This window comes from Pan troglodytes, chromosome 13 (genome assembly GCF_028858775.2).
Source record: "Pan troglodytes isolate AG18354 chromosome 13, NHGRI_mPanTro3-v2.0_pri, whole genome shotgun sequence".
In the NCBI taxonomy this organism is placed as follows: Eukaryota; Metazoa; Chordata; class Mammalia; order Primates; family Hominidae; genus Pan; species Pan troglodytes.
In genome coordinates this window covers 110648566-110672872 of record NC_072411.2, presented here as the reverse complement: position 1 = coordinate 110672872, position 24307 = coordinate 110648566, and the positions used below count along the sequence as shown (strand labels likewise).

Genomic DNA, 24307 nt, shown 5'->3' with positions numbered 1-24307 from the left:
ATAGAGAAATTCCATTACCTTTCCTATGCTGATATCTGGCTGCAGAAAGCGAAGGCAGTCTGAATAATTGGCCCATGTTTTATTTAAGCTGTGCATAAAATCCCATGTTCCATTGAGGTTACAGTGTCGGAAAGCAACTCCTGTAAAGACATGAAAGATGCTGAGATCGCTCAGTTCCCTTAGAATCTATTATCAAGAAAATGGACAAGTAAATGTTTGTTTTAAATTAATCATTTCAGAAAAAGTCAATACCTTTATGGTTGAAGTCATAAATATAAGGAGGGCATGGAACAGCCGATATTTTCCCCACTGTTCCTCTGGGCCAACAAATGAGTCCATCCCATTCAGGGAAACAATTACCTTCTAATGAGAAAAAAAAATTAAAGCAAATAAACAAAGAAAAATGTAGTTAGAACCAGAGAACAAATGCATTCAAAAAACAAAATTTTAGGTCATTATCTGTAGCAAAATTAAAACAAATTGGTAGTTTTTGAAACTAGATAGAATAGATATGATGCAAATGTCCCAAAATTCATCTGTGTGCTTCATCAAAGCCTCATTCATAGGAACATTTGCTTTGCATACATCAAAAATATTCAAATTATTCCAGCATACTTGTTTTGGTAGCTATAGCAATTAATTTATAAGAAACATTGGAAATCATTGTGAACCACTTCTGTGATAAAGTTTTTCTGACCACCAAAGTTGTAACTACATTTTTACACTAGATTCTTGAAAACTGTTTTTAAAGATCATAACACCTGAAGCAGCGCACTTCACTGGCAAGCCCCAAGACTCAGGTTTATCATTTTACCAGTACTTCTCCTTGAGTCTAACATTCATCTCAAACAACATTCTCATGAACTCTACTCTTCTCAAGATGAATCCAGAACTTCATCACTTCTCACAACATCTACTATCACCACGATAGTCCAAGCCACTTCATCTCCAACCTGAATGAGTGCAACAGTCTATGACTGGCGCTCCTGATTCCAACATTTCTTTCTGCAGGACAGTTCTCTGGGTGGCATTGGATGAACCCAATTCTCTCTGTCCCTTTTTTTTGTAGTTCTCAAGAATAACTATAGAATGTGCTGGGAATGCAACATACTGAGATAAGGGGTGAGGAACTGCCTGGAACAGTCCAGACTCAGTTCCAAGCCCTCCCAGAAACAGGATGTCTCCAGACATTAGCCCAGTGCACTCTGTGTTCCCTGAGGTATGTAATCAGGGTTGGGCTGTTTTATGGGGTCCCTCTGCTGTGGTGCACGCAGGTCATGAGCAGTTGAGATTCTATCCAGCCCAGGCAGCTTTCCCGAACCGCGGGGCACCAGTTCCCAATGACTCCTAGGCTTCTGTTGTTCCTTGCTGCCTACCTGTGAGTAATAAACCCGTTTCATATAACTCATGCACTGGGTATTCTGCCTCACTGGACTCAGACAAGTTGGTAACTAGTGCACAGTAAACCTGCTTCACACTTTCTTTCCTTTATTTTTGACACAATAGCCCCAAATCCTCCAACAGCTCCCCATCTCAAAACATAAGTTTTTATAATGCCTGAAGTGCCCATAGGGTCTGCCCTCTCACTCAGACAGACTTATTCCCTTACCTCCTTCATATTTTCACTCAAATGTCAACTTCTGACTAAACATGCTTATCTAAAATTGCATCCCAAAATCTTACTTATACCTTTTCCTGCTGTATTTTTCACCTGAGTTCTCATCACCTTCCAATATTGGGTGTTATTTTATTATTATATTCCTAAGTCACAGGATTTAAGAAACTTGAGATTTTTGCCTGCTTTGTCTCAAGCTTTAGCCACATTCCAGGAATGCACCTGGCACTTGGTGGAGGACTAACAAATATTCAGTGTCAATTCTCTGTGCTCTTGCAGGACTCCTTTCGATTAGTGATGAACTGAACTTCCAAGAAGACAGCTTGTCAGCCAAATTATACCCCAACTTCTCAAAAATAGATACCTTCAGTGACTGCTGTATTAGTTTTCCATCGCTACTGTAACAGATTACCACAAACTTCACAGCTTAAAATAACAGAAATTTGTTTTTTCACTATTTCTGTAGGTCAACAGTCTGCTGGACTCAGCTGTTTCTCTTCTTGTAGACCCGTGAGGCCAAAATCAAGGGCTAGGCAGGGCTGCATTCCTCTCTGGAGGCTCTGAGGGAGGATCTGTCTCCTTGTTCACTTGGGTGGTTGGGAGAATTCAGCTCCTTGCAGACATAGAACCAAGGTCCCCATTTCTTTGCTGACAGCTGTCAGCTGAGAGCTGTTCCCAACTTCCGGAAGCTGCTTGGCCCCCTTCTTCCATCTTCAAAGTCAGCAAGGCAGGTTGAGTCCTTCTCACATGTTTAATCTCTCCTCCTCTCTCATTTTCTGCTTCAACTCTGATTCTTTTGCCTTCCTCTTCCACTTTAAAGGGCCCGTATGATCACATGGAACCCACTCAGACAATCCAGAATAAGCTCCCTCATTTTAAGGTCCATAACCTTAATTCCATCTGCAAAGTCCCTTCTGCCATGTGACACAGCATACACAGGCACAACAGCAGGTATTAGGGCATGGACATCCTTGGAGGGCCATCATTCTGCCACCACAAGTACTACCCATTATAGCTCTCTCAATTTTTTAGTTACCAGTTACACTAACTGTGCTGAGGATTTTTGTTATAGCTAATGTTCATTTTGTCAAGTTGTTTGCTTAGTTTTGAACAGTCAGCATAACAGAACCTTTCAGAAACACTGATCTCTACAGAAAAATAAATTCAATTATGAACCTGAAATTAACTTCTTAGCATCCACCATATCACACAGAAACAAATACTTGATTTGCTTTGTGCATTGCCGAAGCAATAAGAAAAGAAAATGTCTTTCCAAAAACATTTTTCTTAGAAAAAGCCTTGCTTTGCTCACACAATAAAAGCCCGAGCTTTACATATCACAGGCAAGGCAGGAGCCCATCCCACTGGCTCCTGCTTCTGGTGCACAGCTCCACCTGCCTCTCTTTCCACCATTATCTGCTTTGTTGTTTGTATCTTTTCCTTTTCATTTATACAGAATGTAATGACTCCACCTCTCCCAACAACTTTGCCCTCAACAGTATATCTTGATATCTTTCAATTCACCTTTTCATTAACAAGCCACATGTCTTTATATATCTGAACTGTCCAGTCGATATGTGCCCAGTATCTATTGTGTAATTACATAAATTGGACCTGGACACACATTCTTATTTCTCGGTAACTAGATATCCCTCCAAAATGTATGCTGCAATGTCATGTGCTATTTTCTAGCAAAAGCCAATGGCCAGTTTATTCTATAATTATATAGTTTTAAAACTGCTATGGAAATTTTGTTTCCTCATGCTCTAAAAGAGACAGCTTTCTCGTTCCCTGCAAGATACTGCCTCACACATGCTGCCCAATTTTTAGAAAACTGACACTCTCCCAAAATATTTCTGTAGATTATGCTTATTTTTTTGGTTGCTCTTTGACAAAGAGAATAGTAGATGTTCACAGAAGGTTGAAAAAATTGAAGAAGCCATGAATCTCACATAGAAAAAGGAGATTTTTTTTTTTTTGAGACAGAGTCTCACTCTGGAGTTAGCGGCACCATCTCAGCTCACTGCAACCTCCGCCTCCCGAGTTCAAGCAGTTTTCCTGTTCAGCCTCCCAAGTAGCTGGGACTACAGGCACCCGCCACCACACCCAGCTAATTTTTGTATTTTTAGTAGAGATAGGGTTTCACCATATTGGTCAGGCTGGTCTTGAACTCCTGACCTCAGGTGATCCGCCCGCCTCAGCCTCCCAAAGTGTTGGGATTACAGGCACGAGCCACTGCACCTGGCCAAAAATAGAGATCTTAACTAGCATTCTCTCCTTGATCAGATTGCCATCCAATGTGAGTAAATACTTTCATTATTTGGCAAGGACCTAATTAATTGACTAATGGCTCCCCATCTCTCTTTATAAATTAGCACCATTAATTATAACTCTGTAATTATTTTTGTGTGCCAGGACAAACTAATTATGAGTGAAGCTTGTCAAACCATGACATTTACACAGAACAATCTAAAATTTGGAGAACGTTTTTCTCTTTTCAAACGAAATGTGACCACACTTGAAATAATAATATTTTGGATCAATAATATTTTGGTCTGTGTTTTTTAAGTACTTGAATAGTTTTAGAACGGAATATTTGCATTTATATATCCTTTTCTCTCTTTCATAAACATTAGGAAAACTTTTATGTTCTTATGTTCTTTTATTAAAAAAATCTTTCTTAAATAAAACAGAAAATCATATACTCACAAACTAGAATTGACAGCTGCTAATATTTTGCAATAGTTAATCTAATTTATTTTTTGCTACAGATTTTTAAAGTATAGACAGTCTGACAGCTCACTCCTAAATATTTTGATATGCATCTCTTGATTTTAGAAGAATGTAAAAATGAAAATTCCTTAAATTAGCTAGTGAATTCAAAATGTCATTCTAGTGTTTTACAATTTTAAAGCAAAGAGCACTTGAGTCAATTTATATATAATTAGACATTTTAATTGAAAGGTAAACCAAAGTTTGACCACATTTAATTCTGTCTTATTTGCATAGAGAAAGATCTCCATGCAAATAAGGATCTCGAAGAAAGTGTTTTTTCTCTTTCAGTATTTATTTATCTACATGCTTCACATCATCCACATCTTCACAAATTTTAGATGTGACCTAAGTTTACTACCAGTAAATTTATTCTTTTATGTATAATTCATATGGTGTGTGACTGATGCACACTTGCTTATCTTGACCCATCCTATTTCCTCTTTTGAAATGTCTTTGTGATGGTTAATATTAGGGTCAACTTGATTGGATTGAAAGATGCCTAGATAGTTGGCAAAGTATTGTTTCTGGGTGTCTCTGTGAGGGTGATGCCAGAGGAGACTGACATTTGAGTTAGTGGACTGGGAGAGAAAGACCCACCCTCAATGAGGGTGGGCACCCTCCAGTTGGCTAGAACAAAGCAGGGGGAAGAAGGTGGGATAAGCTGGCTTGCTGAGTTATCATCTTTCCCCTGAGCTGGATGCTTCCATCCATTTCTCCTATCCTTGGACATCAGACTCCAGGTTCTTCGGCCTTTGGACTCTTGGACTTACACCAGTGGTTTGCTAGGGGCTCTCAGGTCTTTGGCCACGGACTGAAGGCTTCCCTGTTTTTGAGGCTCTTGGACTTAACTGAGCCACTATTGTCTTCTTTCTTCCCCAGCTTGCAGATGGCCTATCATGGGACTTCACCCTGTGATCATGTGAGCCAATTCTTTCTAATAAACTCCCTTTCACATATACTTATATCCTATTAGTTCTGTTCCTCTGGAGAACTTTGACTAATACAGTGTTACTTTCCTTTCATCACATCTAATTCCTACTTCTTTACTTTTAAGATGAGATCATTATTCTTCCAGGAAGCCTTCCCTGATTAATTAAGATTCCTCTTCAGTGGTTCTATAGTTGTTAAAACACCTCTGTTGTTAAAATTATACACCATCCTGAAAGATGCCTGCCTTCTCTATTAAGCCATTAACCCCACAGGGAAAAGGCAAAAACTTATTCATACTTTTTAGAGCTTACTCTGGGCACATAATAATATTTGTTGAACTGTTAAAGGGACACTGACGATGATAATGTTGGCCTAGGTGATCTCTGAAATATCTTCTAGCTCAACAGTTTACAAGATTTCACAGAAAACAGCTTACTCAGCCATCACAGATAATAATGCTTTCAAATTTTTTCACGATGATGTATCTCTTTGTTAGCAGATTTCCATATCTAAGATATTAGGATCAGCATTCTTTAGAAGTTGCACGAGTGATTCCCTTTTCAGACACTATTAGAGTAGCCATTCAGAAAGCTTCCTCTTAGTACAAGATACCTACAAAGGCTATATTAATGTAAAAGCCTTCTTTCTTTAAATATGGCTTAGATGGCTGTAAAGTAAAGGAATAAATTGTAGGCCAGAAATATAGGAGCAGCAAGCTCTACATTTGGGGTTTAACTTAGAGGCTTCTATTGACCTGTTTACTTAGAGTTTTGGTGGTGTTCAGGTAACAAAAGAAGAGCTTGAGGCCTGATGGGGTGGAGAAATTGAACAGGAGACCCCTCTAGAAAGTCAGTATCCCCAAAAGATGACACTTCTCCCACTAAGTGGGTGGGCAAGAAATAAAACCATCCTTCAGAAAGAGATTGGTTTGTGTCATTCTTGGCTACATTTGGAGTTGGAATAGAAAACAGTGGAGGGGAAATTCTTCTCTAAACATTTCTAACCACAAGCCTATATTTATGTGTGATCTAAATTTAGTTTAAATTGGACTTAGGTCAATAATTCATCTAGGCACCTTGCAGTTGCAAACACAAATTTTCTCTAAAGAAATGTTATTTAAACAAGAACCTCATGAGTTGCTCATCACAAATCATTAGACACACAAGGAAATAAGCCACCATGTGTGGTGGTCAGCATTGACCAGCAGTCTATAGATATTACAATTATCATATGCAGCATATAAAGCATGTCTAGGAAAAAAAGAAGAGATTTGAAAGAATATTGAAGGAGCAAGAGACTATCAAAATTGAATATGAAGACTTCAAAAAATAAAAATATAATCAAAATTTACTAATGGATGGATTGAACAGTTGTTAGACAAAGCTGAACAAAGAGCTGGCAAACTGGAAAATATATACGAAGAAATTACCAAAATAGCAGTAAAGAAACAAAGTAAAGGAAAATACATAAGACATCGACACACACAGAGTAGTATGAGTAGGTCCCATATTTGTCTGCTTAAAGTTCCAGAAGGAGATGAGAGAGAATAAAGGGGAGCAAAATTTCAGAGGCAAAATAACTAAAACATTCCAATCACCGAATAAAGATACAGATGTACAGATTCAGGAAATCCAATGAATCTATACCTAGATACAGAGTGAAACTGCAGAATATCAATGTTAAAGAGTTCTTAAAGAGAGCCAGACAGAGGCCGGGCATGCTGGCTCACACCTGTAATCCCAGCACTTTGGGAGGCAGAGGCGGGCAGATCACGAGGTCGGGAGATTGAGACCATCCTGGCTAACATGGTGAAACCCCGTCTCTACTAAAAAAATACAAAAAAAAAAAATACAAAAAAATTAGCCGGGCGTGGTGGCAGGCGCCTGTAGTCCCAGCTACTCGGGAGGCTGAGGCAGGAGAATGGTGTGAACCCGGGAGGCAGAGCTTGCAGTGAGCCGAGATCATGCCACTGCACTCCAGCCTGGGTGACAGAGCGAGACTCCGTCTCAGAAAAAAAAAAAAAAGAAGACAGACAGAAAAAGCTAATCACCAACAAAGGCTGAGAATTGATTTGTCAGTAATAACAATGGAAGCTAGAAAAAAAAAAATGGTATCTTTAGGTGATAAAAGTAAATAATTTTTAGCCAAGGATCATATGTCCAGAAAAAGTATCTTTCAAGGTTGACACCAAAATAAAGACATTTTCCAACAGACAAAAACTGAGATCACTATAAACATATTCTAACATAAAGATTCAAAAATATATAAATAAAGGACATTTTATTCAAAGAAGAAAAATTATAATAACATAAAATTAAGGTAGAACTAAAGAGCATATAATTTGGAAGCAATTAAAGTATCTCAAACTGTGTTTATTATTTGGAAAAAGGAAGAGAATGATAAACTTTAAACTTTCTGAAATTAAATATATGTGAAAAATTTCTAGGATAACCACTAAAAGAATTAAATATAATACATATCTTCCATACTAGTTGGGGGTGGCAGGGGATGGAATAAAATGAGAAAAAGGTCTCAATCAATCCAAAAGAGAGTTGGAACTTGGGAAGTGGAAGGGCAGAGGAAGAGCTGGTGAAATCGAAAGCCCACATGAGATTTTAGAATTAAACTCAAATACTGTATATTAGTAACTACAATTAATGTAATTGAGCTAAATTCTTCAGTTAATAGACAAAGATTATCAGAATGGATAATGAGAAAAACTCTATGTGTGTCCTGTTTGTAAAAGATACTCCTGAAATGTAAATATACAGAAAAGTTTAATAAAAGAATGAGGAAATATGAGTTGTTATTTAATGGGTACAGAGTGTCAATTTAGATGGAAAATTTCTGGAGACTGATTGCACAACAATGCGAATATACTTAACACTACTGAGCAGTACAATGAAAAAAATTTTAATGGTAAATTTAATGCTATGTATATTTTATCACAATTAAAACATTTTTAAATGATTGGAAAAGATATACAAGGCAGATACTAACCAAGAAAGAAGGAAACTAGTGTTGTTAAATTTTTTAAAATATAGTAATTTTAAATTGTACATATTTTTTAAATATGAAGGACAAGTATCCTAGAGATAAAGAGGGCTACTGTATATCTACAAAAGGTTTAATTCACCAGGAAATCTAATATTTCTAAACTTAAATAACCTCCTAACATATTTTCAAAATATATGAAGTAAAAATATCCAGTGAATTTTTCAATGAAAAGTTGAAATATTCATCATCATAGTAGCATATTTTAAGATATATAATCTCAGAAAATAATAGGTCAAGCACATTTTTAAAATCATTATGGATGCAGAATATATGAACCACACAACTAACAAGCTTAATCTAGTGGACACTATAAAACATTGTACTCAGAAACTAGAGGGCATACATACCTTTGAAGACCACATGGAAAATTATCAAAATTGACAAAACTATAAGACATTAAGTCTCAACACTTTTTTTTTTTTTTTTTGAGACAGAGAGTCGCTCTGTCACCCAGGCTGGAGTTCAATGGTGCGATCTCAGCTCACCGCAACCTCCACCTCCCGGGTTCAAGCGATTCTCCTGCCTCAGCCTCCTGAGTAGCTGGGATTACAGGCATGCGCCACCACGCCCAGCTAATTTTTGCATTTTTAGTAGAGATAGGGTTTCACCATGTTGGCCAGGCTGGTCTGGAGCTCCCGACCTCAGGTGATCCGCCCACCTCGGCCTCCCAAAGTGCTGGGATTACAGGCGTGAGCCACCGCGCCCGGCTGTCCCAACACATTTTTAAAACTCAGTATCATGCAGACCACATTCTCTGATCATAAACAATTGAGAAATCAATCACAATTATTTGTTGGCATTTAGAGAAGTATGAAGTAGATTTTGAACTGCATATTTTATAATAGAGGCAATGTCCACAGGGACAGAGCCTACTCCTCCAAGCTTACTGCATGGTCGAGGGCAAATCAGTATGCATGCTCTCTACAGGCAGACAAACCTTGAAGAAAGGACTAAGGGATAGGCTGATGTGCACATGCCCAGTTGCTATTCTCAAACTCACTATCAGGCAAGTCACTTTTTCCACAGGGAAGGAAAAGCACGTAGGGTAGAGATGAAAAGAGTGTCGTTATTCTGCTGCACACCCCTCCACATGGAAATGTGGATTGACTGATAAGGATCTCCCTAACACTAAAGAAGGAGGGAAATGTGCAATCTTTATGAGAACAGATAGGAGGCACAAGGAGAGCCAATTTTCTTGGCATCTTTACCTCCCTCCTGGAGTTGAGCTGTGATGTTGAGTTCACATTGTACTTTTGCTTTCAGCACAAGGACAATCTGCTCCTCTATAGTAATGGTGCCATCAGAATCCAGCTGTAGAAGTGAACAAAATACAAACATTTTCATCATGTTTTTTCAAGCCAGGATACAAGCTTTCATTATTTCACCTTCTAATCTAATTGAAAATGAGTTTGATATCAAGCTATTTGAAATAGTCCTTTATCTGAATCAAAATTCAAAATCCATCAATGTGTAAGATTTTAGAACAATTTTACTTTTATCTGATTAGCCTTTTAAAAAATCTCATACCAGAAGAAGTGAGAAAATTTTAATAAAGTTAGGTAATTATATTAGAGATAATAGACTACAAAAAATAAAATGGAGATATTATACTGAGAAAAAAATATTTAAAATAAAATAATTATATTAGAGATAATATACTACAAAAAATAAAAATAATATACAAAAATATATATAATTTCCTGCAATATTATAATTCCATCTAACATGATACAATTTATTTAGTACCAAGAGTGGTTGGTTCCAGAGAACAGAACCTTAAAGAAGAAACCATCTGTATTTATCACCCATAGCTGTGTAACAAAACATCCCAAAATATTGTTGTGATTTAAAATAACAAACATTAATTTGTTTCACAGTTTGGGAGATGCGTAGCTGGGTATTATTTTCTAAGATATTTACAGCACAAAGAGAATCTCAGTGAATAGTCAGATATATAGTTTTGGAGATTTCTGGATTATATTCATAGCTCAATGCCCATATTTACTTTAACGATTTTTTTTTTAGGAAATGAGGGAATAAGCAAAAACTAATTTTGGGGGTTGAAATACATACCAGAATTTATCTATCAATATAATACAACATGGATTCTGAGTTATAAGTAGATACACTGAAAGTGAGCCTAAAATCTCACATATCAAAAAGAGCGAATGAACTGGAAACACATGAGTCTCTAAGTGGGCATGGAAGGAAAAATTGACTCCTTCCCATTCGTTCTCTAGAAACAGTCAGGCACACCTGAAGTTTTTTGTTTTGTTTTGTTTTGGTTTGGTTTTTTCCTGGCTGTTTTTTCAGTTAAACCGTTACTTCCTTTTACTTCAATCCTAGAAAACATTGTATAAATTGTGACCAAATTTCAGAACTATACATTTGATTCAGAGAAATTTGACTTCAATTATCAAACGTGAATATTTCAAATCACCCCTTGTGCCATTTTTACTCGAAAATATTCTTTTTTATTTCTTTCTGTGTACATGCAGCCTTTTTATAGGGATAACCTTTTCAGGAAACCATGCATCTTATAAACTACAGCTTCTAAAGATATTTTGTTCTAAAACATCTGGTCAGTTTAGCCAGGAGCAAGTATGATCAGAATGTGCTAAATCACAATCTGTTAAATTGATCTTTAGTCATTGTATTAGTCCATTCTCACACTGCTATGAAGAAATACCCAAGACTGGGTAAGGAAAGAGACTTGATTGACTCACAGTTCCACATTGCTGGGGAAGCCTCAAGAAACTTACAATCATGGCAGAAGGCAAAGGAGAAGGAGGCACCTTCTTCACTGGGCAGCAGGACGAGGCGAGTGCAAGCAGATGAAATGCCAGACGTTTACAAAACCACAAGATCTCATGAGACTCACTCACTATCAGAACAGCATGGGGGAAACCGCCCCCATGATCTCATTACCTCCCCTGCTTCCACCCTTGACATGTGGGGATTATGGGGATTACAATTCAGGATGAGATTTTGGGTGGGGACACAGCCAAACCAAATCAGTCATTTCCAGTAAAAGCAAATAAGTACTTGTTTTTTATATTGCTTTCTTTTTATTCCTTTGTTATAGATACAAGCACTGTTTAACATAGAATGACATTAAAATGATAGTGTACTTCAAACAGAAGAGCAGTTTACATTTTCAATGTCTAGTTCTCCAAAAGCAACAATTGCACCCAAAACAAAATGTTACATTTAGAAAAATAGATGTTAGTAATTTTTCCTGGACAAGTGATCATTTATGATTTGAAATAAAATGTTAAATTCCAATCTGTCATATATTTGATAGCTAAGAGAAGCCCTAATTTGGTAATTTGTACTTTATTAAAAGCCCCTAAAGTTATAAATATAGATACCAATTTTAATGTCAAGATATGAAAATCTTCATAATTAACCCAATATTCACATTTATTCAATTTTTAAGTAATCATAAATCCATAAGTTAGCTTAATTTAAGAGGTATTCTGGAACTTCCAGCATGATGGAGTTGATGTGCTTTCCCCAATTCCTCTCAGTAAATATAAACAAAAGCCCTACACATTACATATAAAATGAATATAACAATATTCTAAGAGGCAGAGAGAAGATAGCAGAGCAGGCTACAGATCCTGGAAAACAACATGGTGGTAAATTCCCTGGGTTTTCTTTCTGCCTCATACATCCCCAGCTTGGAGTAAAAGAAGCTGGAAACTCTGGAATATCAACAGGCACAGGCAGAAAAATTTAAAAGTCTCAAGAGAAGCCTGCTCTCTAGCCAAGGAAGAAAAAAGACAGCCTGGAAAAACACCACAGAAAAAGCTGCAGCCCACAACTGGGGCTTAGCCTGGGAGGGTTCCTGGCTCTGCCCAGGGAAGAATTCAAAGACAAGCTGGTGGTGTTTGACAGCAACTTTTATTGAAGTGACAGTATACAGCAGCAGCAGAGGTACTATTCCTTGCAGAGCAGGGCCACGCAGCCTGCCCAGAGTAGCAGCTCAAAGGCAGTTCTGCAGTCATATTTATACCCACTTATATGAAAATTAAGAGGTAGATTATATAGCAATTTCTTTAAAAAGTGTGGTAACTTCCGGGTCATTGGGTCATTGCTGTGGAAAGGGGTGGTAACTTTCAGTGTTGCCATGGCAATGGTAAACTGGCATGGAACACTGGACAATGTGTCTTATGGAAAGCTGCTTCCACCGTGTCCCTCTTTTAGCTAGTCCTCAATTTGGTCCAGTCTCTGAGCCCTGCCTCCTACCTCAATATCTCAAGGGTTCAGCTTTTTACTCCATCTCATTAAATGTGATTTGCAAGTCATAAATCATTGCCTTCACAATGATGTACTCTCCTTAAAGTCATAAAAATTATAATTTTTAAGAAGTATTCAATCTTATGTAATTATTTTGTTCTGCTTGATTTTGATTTGCAGCTTCATGAACCCATTAGTTTTTTCATTAGAGTTTTAGAAATGTTTATTTAGTCCATTGATCTCAATGGCTACGACAGGTCTCACCCAGTTTCCCAGTGGTCTTTTGATTTGCTTAGTTTCTTGGCCTCAGGCTTGGCCTCTTGGTTCAAAATCATTGTACAAAATAAATTCGTTATGCTCCTGTTGGTTTTACTTTGTATTATTTCCTTTAAACTTTGGACCTGTGTCCTGCCCCAATTCTATAGAAACAACACTCCTGATAGAATAATGCTGGGCCAGTGCTTCAAATGATAACCAATACTTAAGGAACCAACAAAATTGAACTTAACTGTGGACTCCAGGAAGATTTAGCCTGAGAGCCACTTTCTCCAGGTCAGGCTTGTTGTTCAAATGTGGCTGAAAGTGATTTGATACTGACTCCCAGTCGCCAATCACTTCTTCCCAATGTGAGACCATACCAACAATCCAGGACAGGTGCATCTCAGCACCAAGGGACAATTAAAACCAACCCACAGGAGAGTCGATCAGTGATGCTTTCAGAGAAATGTGGAAATTGTAAGATCCAAACTAGAGTAACTTATGTCAAGCCTTGGCAAGTGGAACAGGGCAGACCCATGAAGGCAGGGCTCTCACACATGATTTGCTGGATAATGGGAACTATCGCAAGAAATTTTTCCAAACCACAGTTTACTACATGGACAGCTTACACAAGGACAGCTAGCAACACAAGGACAGCTAACCACTTATACAAGAACACTTGCCTGACATGCAGTCTCACAAACCCAACCCAAAATGACAAGGGACCCCTGCAAACTCCCAGAATGGTTTAAGAGCAAAGTAAAGAACTAAAACATTCGCTCTCACTGGCCTGAAACAAGGCTTCTGGACACCCCCACCTTTTCTTCACAACCTGCATATAAGAAGCCTGGACTTCCACCCCTCCTGACAGTAATACAGTGTCCCTCTACTCCTCTGCTGGAGCGGGGGTCAGAGAAGACCTAGTGGAGAGTCAGCCTAGCAGTAACAAGGCTACTCCCATTGTGGTGACAGTGGAGGCCACATGAGGAGCAGCACTCATACCCCCACACATCAGGACCATGGAGCAGCCCACCATAGTTGTCAGTGATAGCTGACGGAGGAACCAAAACTTCTACTTCTATGAGCGTAATAAGGTGATAATCCCACTTCCCCAATTACATTAGTACCAGACCAAGTAGAGCAAACAAAATTACCAGAGACTAAAAGAGGGACATTATATCATAATACAAGGGTCACTCCATCAAGAAAACATGGCCCTCAAAAATGCGTATACATCAAAAAAACAGAGCTGCAAAATATGTGAAGCAAAAACTGATAGAATTAAAGAAGAGATAAACAAATCCGCAATTACAATTGGAAACTTCAACCCCCTTTCTCAGCAATTGATAGAACAACTAGACAGAAAATCAGCAAGGATATAGAACTCAACAATGCCATCAACCAACAGGATCTAATAGACATTTACTGAACACTTCACCCAGCAATGGAGAATACACTTTCTTTCCAAATACATACAGAACAAATACCAAGATAGACCATATCCTGAATCATAAAACAAATCTCAACAATTTTAAAAGAATTGCAAGCATACAGAGTTCTCAGACCGCAATGTTCTCAGACCACAATGGAATCAAACTGGAAATCAATAACAAAAAGATAACAAAACTCTCCAAACACTTAGAAACTAAACACACTTCTAAACAATCCATGGGTCAAAAAGAAATTCTCAAGGGAAATCAAAAGTACATTGAACTGAATGAAAATACAAAAACAACATATCAAAATTTGTGGGACAGACCTAAAGCAGTGCTAAGAGAAATGCATAGCACTAAATACATCCATTAGAAAAGAAGAAAAGTTTTGCACCAATAATATAATCTCCCACCCCAAGAACCTAGAAAAAGAAGAGCAAAATAAAACCAAAGCAAGTAGAAAGAAGGACATCATAAAGTTAAAAGGATAAATCAATGAAATTGAAACAGAAAAACAATGCAGACTGTCAGTGAAACAAAGAGCTGGTGATTTAAAATTACCAATAATATTGACAAGCTTCTAGAAAGCCAACCAAGAAAAAAAGGAAGAATACACAAATTAAACTATAGAAATGAAAAAGAGATAGTGGTTGACAGGAGTTGAGGAGTGGGAAGTGCAAAGGAAGGGGGTTTGGCTATAAAGAACATCAGAAGGGATCCTTCTGGGAAGAAAGTGTTCTGTATCTTGACTGTTATCAATATTATTATCTTGGTTGTGATATTTTACTGTAGTTTTATAAGATGTTATCTTACAAGTGATAAGGGGGGAAACTGGGTAAACGATACACATGTTCACTCTCGTTAGTTCTTCCAACTGCATGTGAATTTACAATTATCACCAAAAAAATCATTTTTTAAAAAAAGAAGCATTCTTCTCTCACTTAAAAAAACCACAAAATATTACCTCATTCTAGTAAATGAGAATCTACCACAGGTGATCATAAAAAAAGGTATATAAAAATGTTTTAGATATGATTATTTTATAGTTTTACAAAAATATATCTTTCCTAAAGTGAAGTCTAACTTAACGAATATAATATTCTCTTGGAAAGTTATTATAACATTTATATATTAAGTTTTACTTGAATTTCAAAAGGATCACAAGGATATGTTTTTTAAAAATGAATTCCCCTCTAGGCTAGTGTGGTGGTTAATTTCATGTAGCAACTTCGATGGGCCATGGGTGCCCAGATTACATTTGTTTCCGGTGTGTCTGTGTGTCTGTCTTCATCCAAGATTAACCTTTGAATCAGTAGACTCAGCAGAGCCGACTGCCCTCCCGCAGTGTAACTGGGCCTCATCTAATTTGTTGAAGGTTTCAATTGAATAAAAGGCAGAGGAAGAAGGAATTTGCACCCTTTTTTTCCCTTCCTGGCAAAATTTCATCTCATCTTCTCTAGCCCTCAAAATGAGATTTATGCCATCAGCTCCCCTGGTTCTCCGACCTTCAGACTTGGACTGAATTATACCACTAGCTTTCTTGTATCTTCAGTTTGCTTACAGCAAATCCTAGTACTTCTCAGCCTCCATATTGTGTAAATCACTTCCTCACAATAAATCTCTTTGTATGTATATCCCACTGGTTCTGTTCCCTGAAGAACTCTAATACAGCTAGCCATTCTATTTTCCGTAGTCTGAGAGAAAACTGAGCTGGTCTATAAGAAGGAATTTTGCTTGGAATTCAGGGTTTCTCATATACTCCAGTGTGAATGGGCCAAGCAACAAATCAGTTTTATGAACTTTCTACTCCATGTTTTCCCACAGGCCTCAAAAAAGTTCATATGAACTTATATTTTATTTTCCTTTTCTTAAATGCCAATGTCACTCTCACGAGTGTGATTCCCTTGAGAGTAGCTGAAGCTTTTATGTTCTAAAGGAGGTTTAACAATGAAAACATGTTTTTAATTATTTAGAATGTATTGTCTGTAATACTGCTTTAAAATAAAGGAATCTTATAATAAACATTATAGTTTTGAGAAAAATATTATTGAATCATCTACCTTTATGAACCATGAAACTATTTTTGTTTAGTCCTTTTTTAATTCAACATAAAAAAAGAAAAACAGATAAGATATACATCATAAATATATATACAAACACACACAAGGAAGCATGCATACTCACACAGACACTACACACACACACACACACACACACACACACACACACAATATGAAAATGTCTTGGCTTCTTAAGTTTTTAATCCTTTCATATAATGAACTCTAATTCAAACTAAATCTGAAGATCAGTTGATTTTGCACATTTGGCTACAAATTCTAAAAATCCCCACAACCCTATTCATGCAAGAAGCAAACTGAAAATGATTTAAGAAAAACTTGTATCTATCTGTGGTGTGGCTCATACAGTTAAATGAAAACATTAAGAATGCAATCACATTGAGCTGTCATCCTTCAAAGCTATTACTCATCCTTTTCTCTTATATTTTAATTAACTACATGTGAATTTATTATAGATATTTGTAGAGCTCCAATTATACTTAGAAACAAAGCATGGTTAAATTTTTAAGAGTCATATAATGATTACAGAGACAAAAAACCAATTAGTAGTTGCCAGGTGTTGCAAGGAAGGGAGAAGTAAGTGGTTGTGGCTATGAAAGGATTCCTGTGCTGGAACTATTGTATATCTTCACTGTGGTGGTGATCACATGCAACTTTACATGTGATAAAACTGCATAAACTAAATACATGTGCACAAACACAAGTATGTATAAAACCAATGGAATCTGCATAAGACAGAGGGATTATATCAATGTCAATTTCCTGATTGTAATATTGTACTATAGTAATGAAAGATGTTACCATTGAAAGAAACTACGTGAAAGGTATTTAGTATCTGTATTACTTCTTACATTGCATGTGAATCTATAATTCTCTCAAAATACAGATTTTTAAAAATTCATCTGCTAAAGTTTTTAAGGAATTGTTTAGTTTAATGACTATAACCATGAAAAACACCAATTAAATTTTAAGTTAATTATAAATTAAGTGCAATATAGTATTTTGAGCTAAAGTAAGGTCAAATATATTAAGACTACTTCATTAGCAAAAAAAAAAAAATTGAGTGCAACATTCTGTTGGCAAATATGTGTGGAAAAAATAGCCTCATACAATGCTAGTGGGAATGTAAAATGTTTCCACTGCTATGGAGAAGAAATGGGTAAAATTGAAAAAGTCCTAAATGTACATTTATCTTTTGACTTCACTTTTTTTTTCTTTTTTTTTTTAATTATTATACTTTTAAGTTTTAGGGTACATGTGCACAACGTGCAGGTTTGTTACATATGTATACATGTGCCATGTTGCTGTGCTGCATCCATTAACTCGTCATTTAGCATTAAGTATATCTCCTAATGCTATCCCTCCCCCCTCCCCCCACCCCACAACAGTCCCCGGTGTGTGATGTTCCCCTTCCTGTGTCCATGTGTTCTCATTGTTCAATTCCCACCTATGAGTGAGAACATGCGGTGTTTGGTTTTTTGTCCTTGCAATAGTTTGCTGAGAATGATGGTTTCCAGCTTCATCCATGTCCCTACAAAGGACATGAACTCATCATTTTTTATGGCTGCATAGTATTCCACAGTGTATATGTGCCACATTTTCTTAATCCAGTCTATCATTGTTGGACATTTGGGTTGGTTCCAAGTCTTTGCTATTGTGAATAGTGCCGCAATAAACATACGTGAGCATGTGTCTTTATAGCAGCATGATTTAAAAAACAAGCAATGGGGAAAGGATTCCCTGTTTAATAAATGGTGCTGGGAAAACTGGCTAGCCATATGTAGAAAGGTGAAACTGGATCCCTTCCTTACACCTTATACAAAAATTAATTCAAGGTGGATTAAAGACTTAAATGTTAGATCTAAAACCATAAAAACCCTAGAAGAAAACCTAGGCAATACCATTCAGGACATAGGCATGGGCAAGGACTTCATGTCTAAAACACCAAAAGCAATGACAACAAAAGACAAAATTGACAAATGGGATCTAATTAAACTAAAGAGCTTCTGCACAGCAAAAGAAACTACCATCAGAGTGAACAGGCAACCTACAGAATGGGAGAAAATTTTCGCAACCTACTCATCTGACAAAGGGCTAATATCCAGAATCTACAATGAACTCAAACAAATTTACAAGAAAAAAACAAACAACCCCATCAAAAAGTGGGTGAAGCACATGAACAGACACTTCTCAAAAGAAGACATTTATGCAGCAAAAAAAACACATGAAAAAATGCTCAGCATCACTGGCCATCAGAGAAATGCAAATCAAAACCACAATGAGATACCATCTCACACCAGTTAGAATGGCAATCATTAAAAAGTCAGGAAACAACAGGTGCTGGACAGGATGTGGAGAAATAGGAACACTTTTACACTGTTGGTGGGACTGTAAACTAGTTCAACCATTGTGGAAGTTGGTATGGCGATTGCTCAGGGATCTAGAACTAGAAATACCATTTGACCCAGCCATCCCATTACTGGGTATATACCCAAAGGATTGACTTCACTTTTAGGGATTTACATTTAAGTTATAGCTTCAACAATATGAAAATACATAAAGACTATACAGTGTAGTATTATTTATACATGTAAAATATTAGATAGAAACAAATTAAATGCCCACACATTTGGTACTTCTACAAAATAGGCTATTATGAAGCTATAAAAAAGAGTGAGAAAACTCTATGACCTAACATGATTTCCAGGATGTATTGTGAAGTAAGAAAAACAAAATGCAGAGAGTATAAATTGAATGCTACCTTTTGTGCAAAAAAAGAGGGAAAATATACAGATACATTTTTGTAAAACAAAACTCAAAGATAAACCAGAAAACTATGAAATTTTTTATCTTATTTCTCCCTTTAAGTGGAATATTTCTAACTATCTCATTTAGTATAATGTTTATGATAATATTTTCTAAGTACCTTTTTTCAAAGTAAATATTCCCTTTTATGCTTATTTTATTAAGAATTTCTTTCATGGATGGGTGTTAAAGTTTGTCACTTTTTTTCTGTATTTGCTGGAATGATATTTGTGGTGTATTATCATTCTCATACATTGTTGGAGTTGGTTTGCTATTATTTTGCTTTTGATTTTTTCATTTATACTCACTAATAAAATTTGCTAAAATTCTTCCTCCTTAAAAAAAAAAAATTGAGTGCAAAAGAAATCATGCATTAGGTAGTCCCTCACAACTTATATAGGCTCCTGAAAATATGAGACATTCCCTTTATCGTCCTTTGATAAGTATATGGTATATTTCTTCATTTATTTAATATTTATATTTTTAAGCCTTAGTAAAGCTTTCTTTTTTGTCATATAGGTTCAGCATAATTATTCTATTCATTTCTAGTTATTTTATTTTTGATAGCTATTACTAATAGGATATTTTTATTATGCTAAGTGGTAGTTTTTTTACACATAAGGAAGCTATTTTACTTCCTATTTTTAATGTCATTCTTGGTGACATTACTGAACTCTTTTTAGTTTTAATAGTTTCTAGTAAATTCTCATGGCTTTCTTATAAAAGTATTGCTAACATCTGCAAATAGCAGAATCAACAGAATAAAGCCAAAATTGCTCATAAGGTATTTGTATTTTAACATAGTTAAAATTGATTTTTCATGTTTTGCAATGATAAGCAAGACTGATCTACTTCTGTGATATTTTGCCTTTCTTTCTCCCCTCAAGATATGGCTGACTTGCACAGTTACTCCTGGATTTTCTATGTAGCTTTTCTTAATTTATCCAGCTTATTCTAATGATGTTCTCCTCCTGTTAGACCATAGATTCCCACCTTTGTAGCCGGGCATGGTGGCATGTGCCCGTAATCCCAGCTACTTGGGAGGCTGAGGCAGAAGAATCGCTTTAATCCGGGAGGAGGTTGCAGTGAGCTGATATTGTGCCATTGCACTCCAGCCTGGGCGAGAGGGTGAGACACCATCTCAAAAAAAAAAAAAAAAAAAAAGATTCCCACCTTTGAACAGTACTTCTCTCTTAACAAGTACTTGTGTCAGTACTTCTCTCTTAACAAGTACTTGTGTTTTTATGACCAGCTTTATTGTAACAAACAGACCTGGAATTTTTCAAATAAATAAATCCATGTATTTTCAACACCATTTCTTGCAAATGAACTAGATTGCCTCCAAGAGAAAAAACATCTAGCTACACCCCAGTTACAAATTTTGGCATAGGAATTTTCTCTCTCTTCTTTCTTTATACACATGCCTAGTTACTCGGCTTCCAGGATTATAGCAAAAAAGACTAATTTTACAATGTATGTAAAATGGATCCTTACTGCATTTCGAGAGATAAATAATGAAATCTAGGAAGGACATTTTGGCAGCTTTAACAAATTTCCTGAAACTAATATGAGATTCATCCATCACTACTGAATTATAAACCCCTTCTAAAAAAGAAAAACAAAAGTACCAAAGATCAAGAGACTCTTGTTACCTAAAACTAAACTCTTTTTTTCTTCATCCCTTCTTTCTTTTCCAATCTTCATTGAGAGGTACATTGCATTAGTCAAGGTTCTCTAGAGGGACAGAACTAATGGAATAGATATATATATAAAGGGGAGTTTATTAAGTATTAACTCACCAACCACAAGGTTCTGCAATAGCCATCTGCAGGCTGAAGAGCAAGGAGAGCCAGTCCGAGTTCCAAAACTGAAGAACTTGGAGTCCAATGTTCAAGGGCAGGAAGCAACCAGCACGGGAGAAAGATGTAGGCTGGGAGGCTAGGCCAGTCTCTCTTTTCACATTTTTCTACCTGTTTATATTCTAGCCATGCTGGCAGCTGATTGTGACCACCCAGCTTAAGGGTGGGTCTGCCTTTCCCAGCCCACTGACTCAAATGTTAATCTCCTTGGGAAACACCCTCACAGACACACACAGGATCAATACTTTGTATACTTCAATCCAATCAAGTTGACTCTCAGTATTAACCATCACATACAGAACGGCAGATAGCTTGAAAAAGTAGTTCACCTAATTTCAACATTTTAACCCTGAGCTCAGAAAAATCATAGTAAGCTTTATCATGGCTAAGCCATAGTAGGGCAAGTCAAAGTATGCTGCTTCTATTTCTAACAAAAATTTAAAAGAACTGATGATAATTAAGTTCGTAAGGGTGAACAAATTTGGCCGTTGACATTATTGGTTCAATAACACATGATATATTCAAATATTTCCTACAAAGTGCTTGCAGATAAATAATACAATAAATAACCATTGATTTTAAATGCTTTATATTTTCATGAGCTTTTGATTGGTCTTCCACACAAAGGTTTAACACCATCATTTTTAACATGTCTTAGCACACTCCATTTCAGGTTGAACTAAATTAGTCATTTTCTCAAATTCTTTGAAAATGTTCTCCCACACAGACTATTTTTCAAGGCAAATGCTTCAGTAAACCAAACTCAGCATTGACTCCTCAAATAAACAACTGATTAATATCCGTAACATTTGTTACGGATATTACTCATCAAGGGCCAAGGAAAACCCCTTAAAATCATTTGCTTTGTTTTTTAATTGATTATTGATGTTGCTACAACATCCTCAACTCTATTCTTTTCAAAAGGTAAGTAGTTTTAAACTAGTTATTTTCTGTAGACACATTTCATGCCTGCTACAATCAAACATGATTTAACCCATTTATTAGTTCACCATTGGTAAATGGCTTTCCTCGCTTAGCTAACAAATGAGAACCTTACTTTGAACTTTACTTTTATTGCAGCCTCATTTTTTAAAAGAAGTTATGTGATGAGATATCTCATCTTAAATTTTCTAATTTTTTCTGACTGAATGCTGTGCTATCAGCTGGGAATAGTGTAATGATTGCTTAATCTGGGAATGACAACATATTTTGTATTATATTAGCACAGCTGTAGTGTCACTGAATAATAAACACAATGCTTTTCCATTTTATTTGATAGCAAAAAAAATCCACATACACTATGCCTTTAGAAGCAGAATATTTAGTCCATTTTTCTCTTCTTATTTTGACAAGATGGGTTCTCCCTGGTAGTGAAAAAAGTAAAGTGAAAATGTAGAGCAATACATGTAGCACTTGAAATGTGTCAAGTTATGACTGAGTCACTGCAATTCAGAACGCACCAAACAGCCATGCGAAGCGGTAGTAGGTGAATGAATGTGGCTGTGTTCAAATAAAATTTTATGAACACTGAAATTTTAATTTTATTTAATCTTCACACTTCAAAATATTGTCCTTTTAAAATACAATAAAATCTCCTTTTAAATGTTTTAAATGTTAGAATAGTTTTAGATTTACAGAAAAAAATTTTATTTATATAAGATAGTACAGAGTTCCCATAAACAGTTTCCCCTTATTAAAATCTTAGATTAGTAGGTATATTTGTCATAATTAATGAATCAATATTGATCTATTGTTATTCACTAAGCTGATACTTTATTCAGATTTTCTTAGTTTTTACCTAATGTCCTTTGTCTGTTCTGGGGTCTCATCAAGACACCACATCATGTTTAGTTGTCATGTCACCTTAGGTTCTTCTAGGTTGTGATAGTTTCTCAGGCTTTCCTCATTTTTATTTATCTTAATAGTTTTGAGAACTAAAGAGCTTCTGCACAGCAAAAGAAACTACCATCAGAGTGAACAGGCAACCTACAAAATGGGAGAAAATTTTCGCAACCTACTCATCTGACAAAGGGCTAATATCCAGAATCTACAATGAACTCAAACAAATTTACAAGAAAAAAACAAACAACCCCATCAAAAAGTGGGCAAAGGACATGAACAGACACTTCTCAAAAGAAGACATTTATGCAGCAAAAAAAAACACATGAAAAAATGCTCAGCATCACTGGCCATCAGAGAAATGCAAATCAAAACCACAATGAGATACCATCTCACACCAGTTAGAATGGCAATCATTAAAAAGTCAGGAAACAACAGGTGCTGGACAGGATGTGGAGAAATAGGAACACTTTTACACTGTTGGTGGGACTGTAAACTAGTTCAACCATTGTGGAAGTCAGTGTGGCGATTCCTCAGGGATCTAGAACTGGAAATACCATTTGACCCAGCCATCCCATTACTGGGTATATACCCAAAAAGGACTATAAATCATGCTGCTATAAAGACACCTGCACACGTATGTTTATTGCGGCATTATTCACAATAGCAAAGACTTGGAACCAACCCAAATGTCCATCTATGATAGACTGGATTAAGAAAATGTGGCACATATACACCATGGAATACTATGCAGCCATAAAAAATGATGAGTTCATGTCCTTTGTAGGGACATGGATGAAATTGGAAATCATCATTCTCAGTAAACTATCGCAAGAACAAAAAACCAAACACCGCATATTCTCACTCATAGGTGGGAATTGAACAATGAGATCACATGGACACAGGAAGGGGAATATCACACTCTGGGGACTGTTGTGGGGTGGGGGGAGGGGGGCGGGATAGCATCGGGAGATATACCTAATGCTAGATGACGAGTTAGTGGGTGCAGCGTACCAGCATGGCACAAGTATACATATGTAACTAACCTGCACAATGTGCACAGGTACCCTAAAACTTAAAGTATAAAAAAAAATAATAAATAAAAAAAATAATAATTAAAAAAAATAGTTTTGAGAAACACTAGTCAGACATTTTGTTCCACAGTTGGGTTTTTTTTATGGTTTTCTCATTATGGAACTGGGCCAATATGTTTTGAAAAGGGAGACCACAGAGGTAAAGTGCCACTCACCTATCAAGAGTGCAAGCTATCAACATGACTTCACTCTTAATGTTAACCTCGATCCTTCTTCTGATTTTTATTCAATGACTTAAAAATGTGAAAATCATTCTTAGCTTATGAGGCATAGAAAAACAGATGACGGAATGAATTTGGTTAACAGACCATAGTTTGTCCAT

The 24307-nt window shown here is 36.4% G+C and overlaps 1 protein-coding gene across 2 annotated transcripts in view; it reads right to left on the bottom strand.

Annotated features, from left to right (window-relative positions):
- The window catches only part of PTH2R (parathyroid hormone 2 receptor), a 136541-nt gene that overhangs the window by 57054 nt on the left and 55180 nt on the right, over positions 1 to 24307 (bottom strand). For both annotated transcript variants that reach the window (XM_016950398.4, XM_526012.8), the window contains exons 2-4: positions 9586 to 9688; positions 253 to 363; positions 19 to 140 (exon numbers count right to left, since the gene is read on the bottom strand). In XM_016950398.4, coding sequence (XP_016805887.2) covers positions 19 to 96 — 78 coding nt within the window. In that variant the 5' untranslated portion in view covers positions 97 to 140; positions 253 to 363; positions 9586 to 9688. The remainder of the gene's footprint in view (positions 1 to 18; positions 141 to 252; positions 364 to 9585; positions 9689 to 24307) is intronic.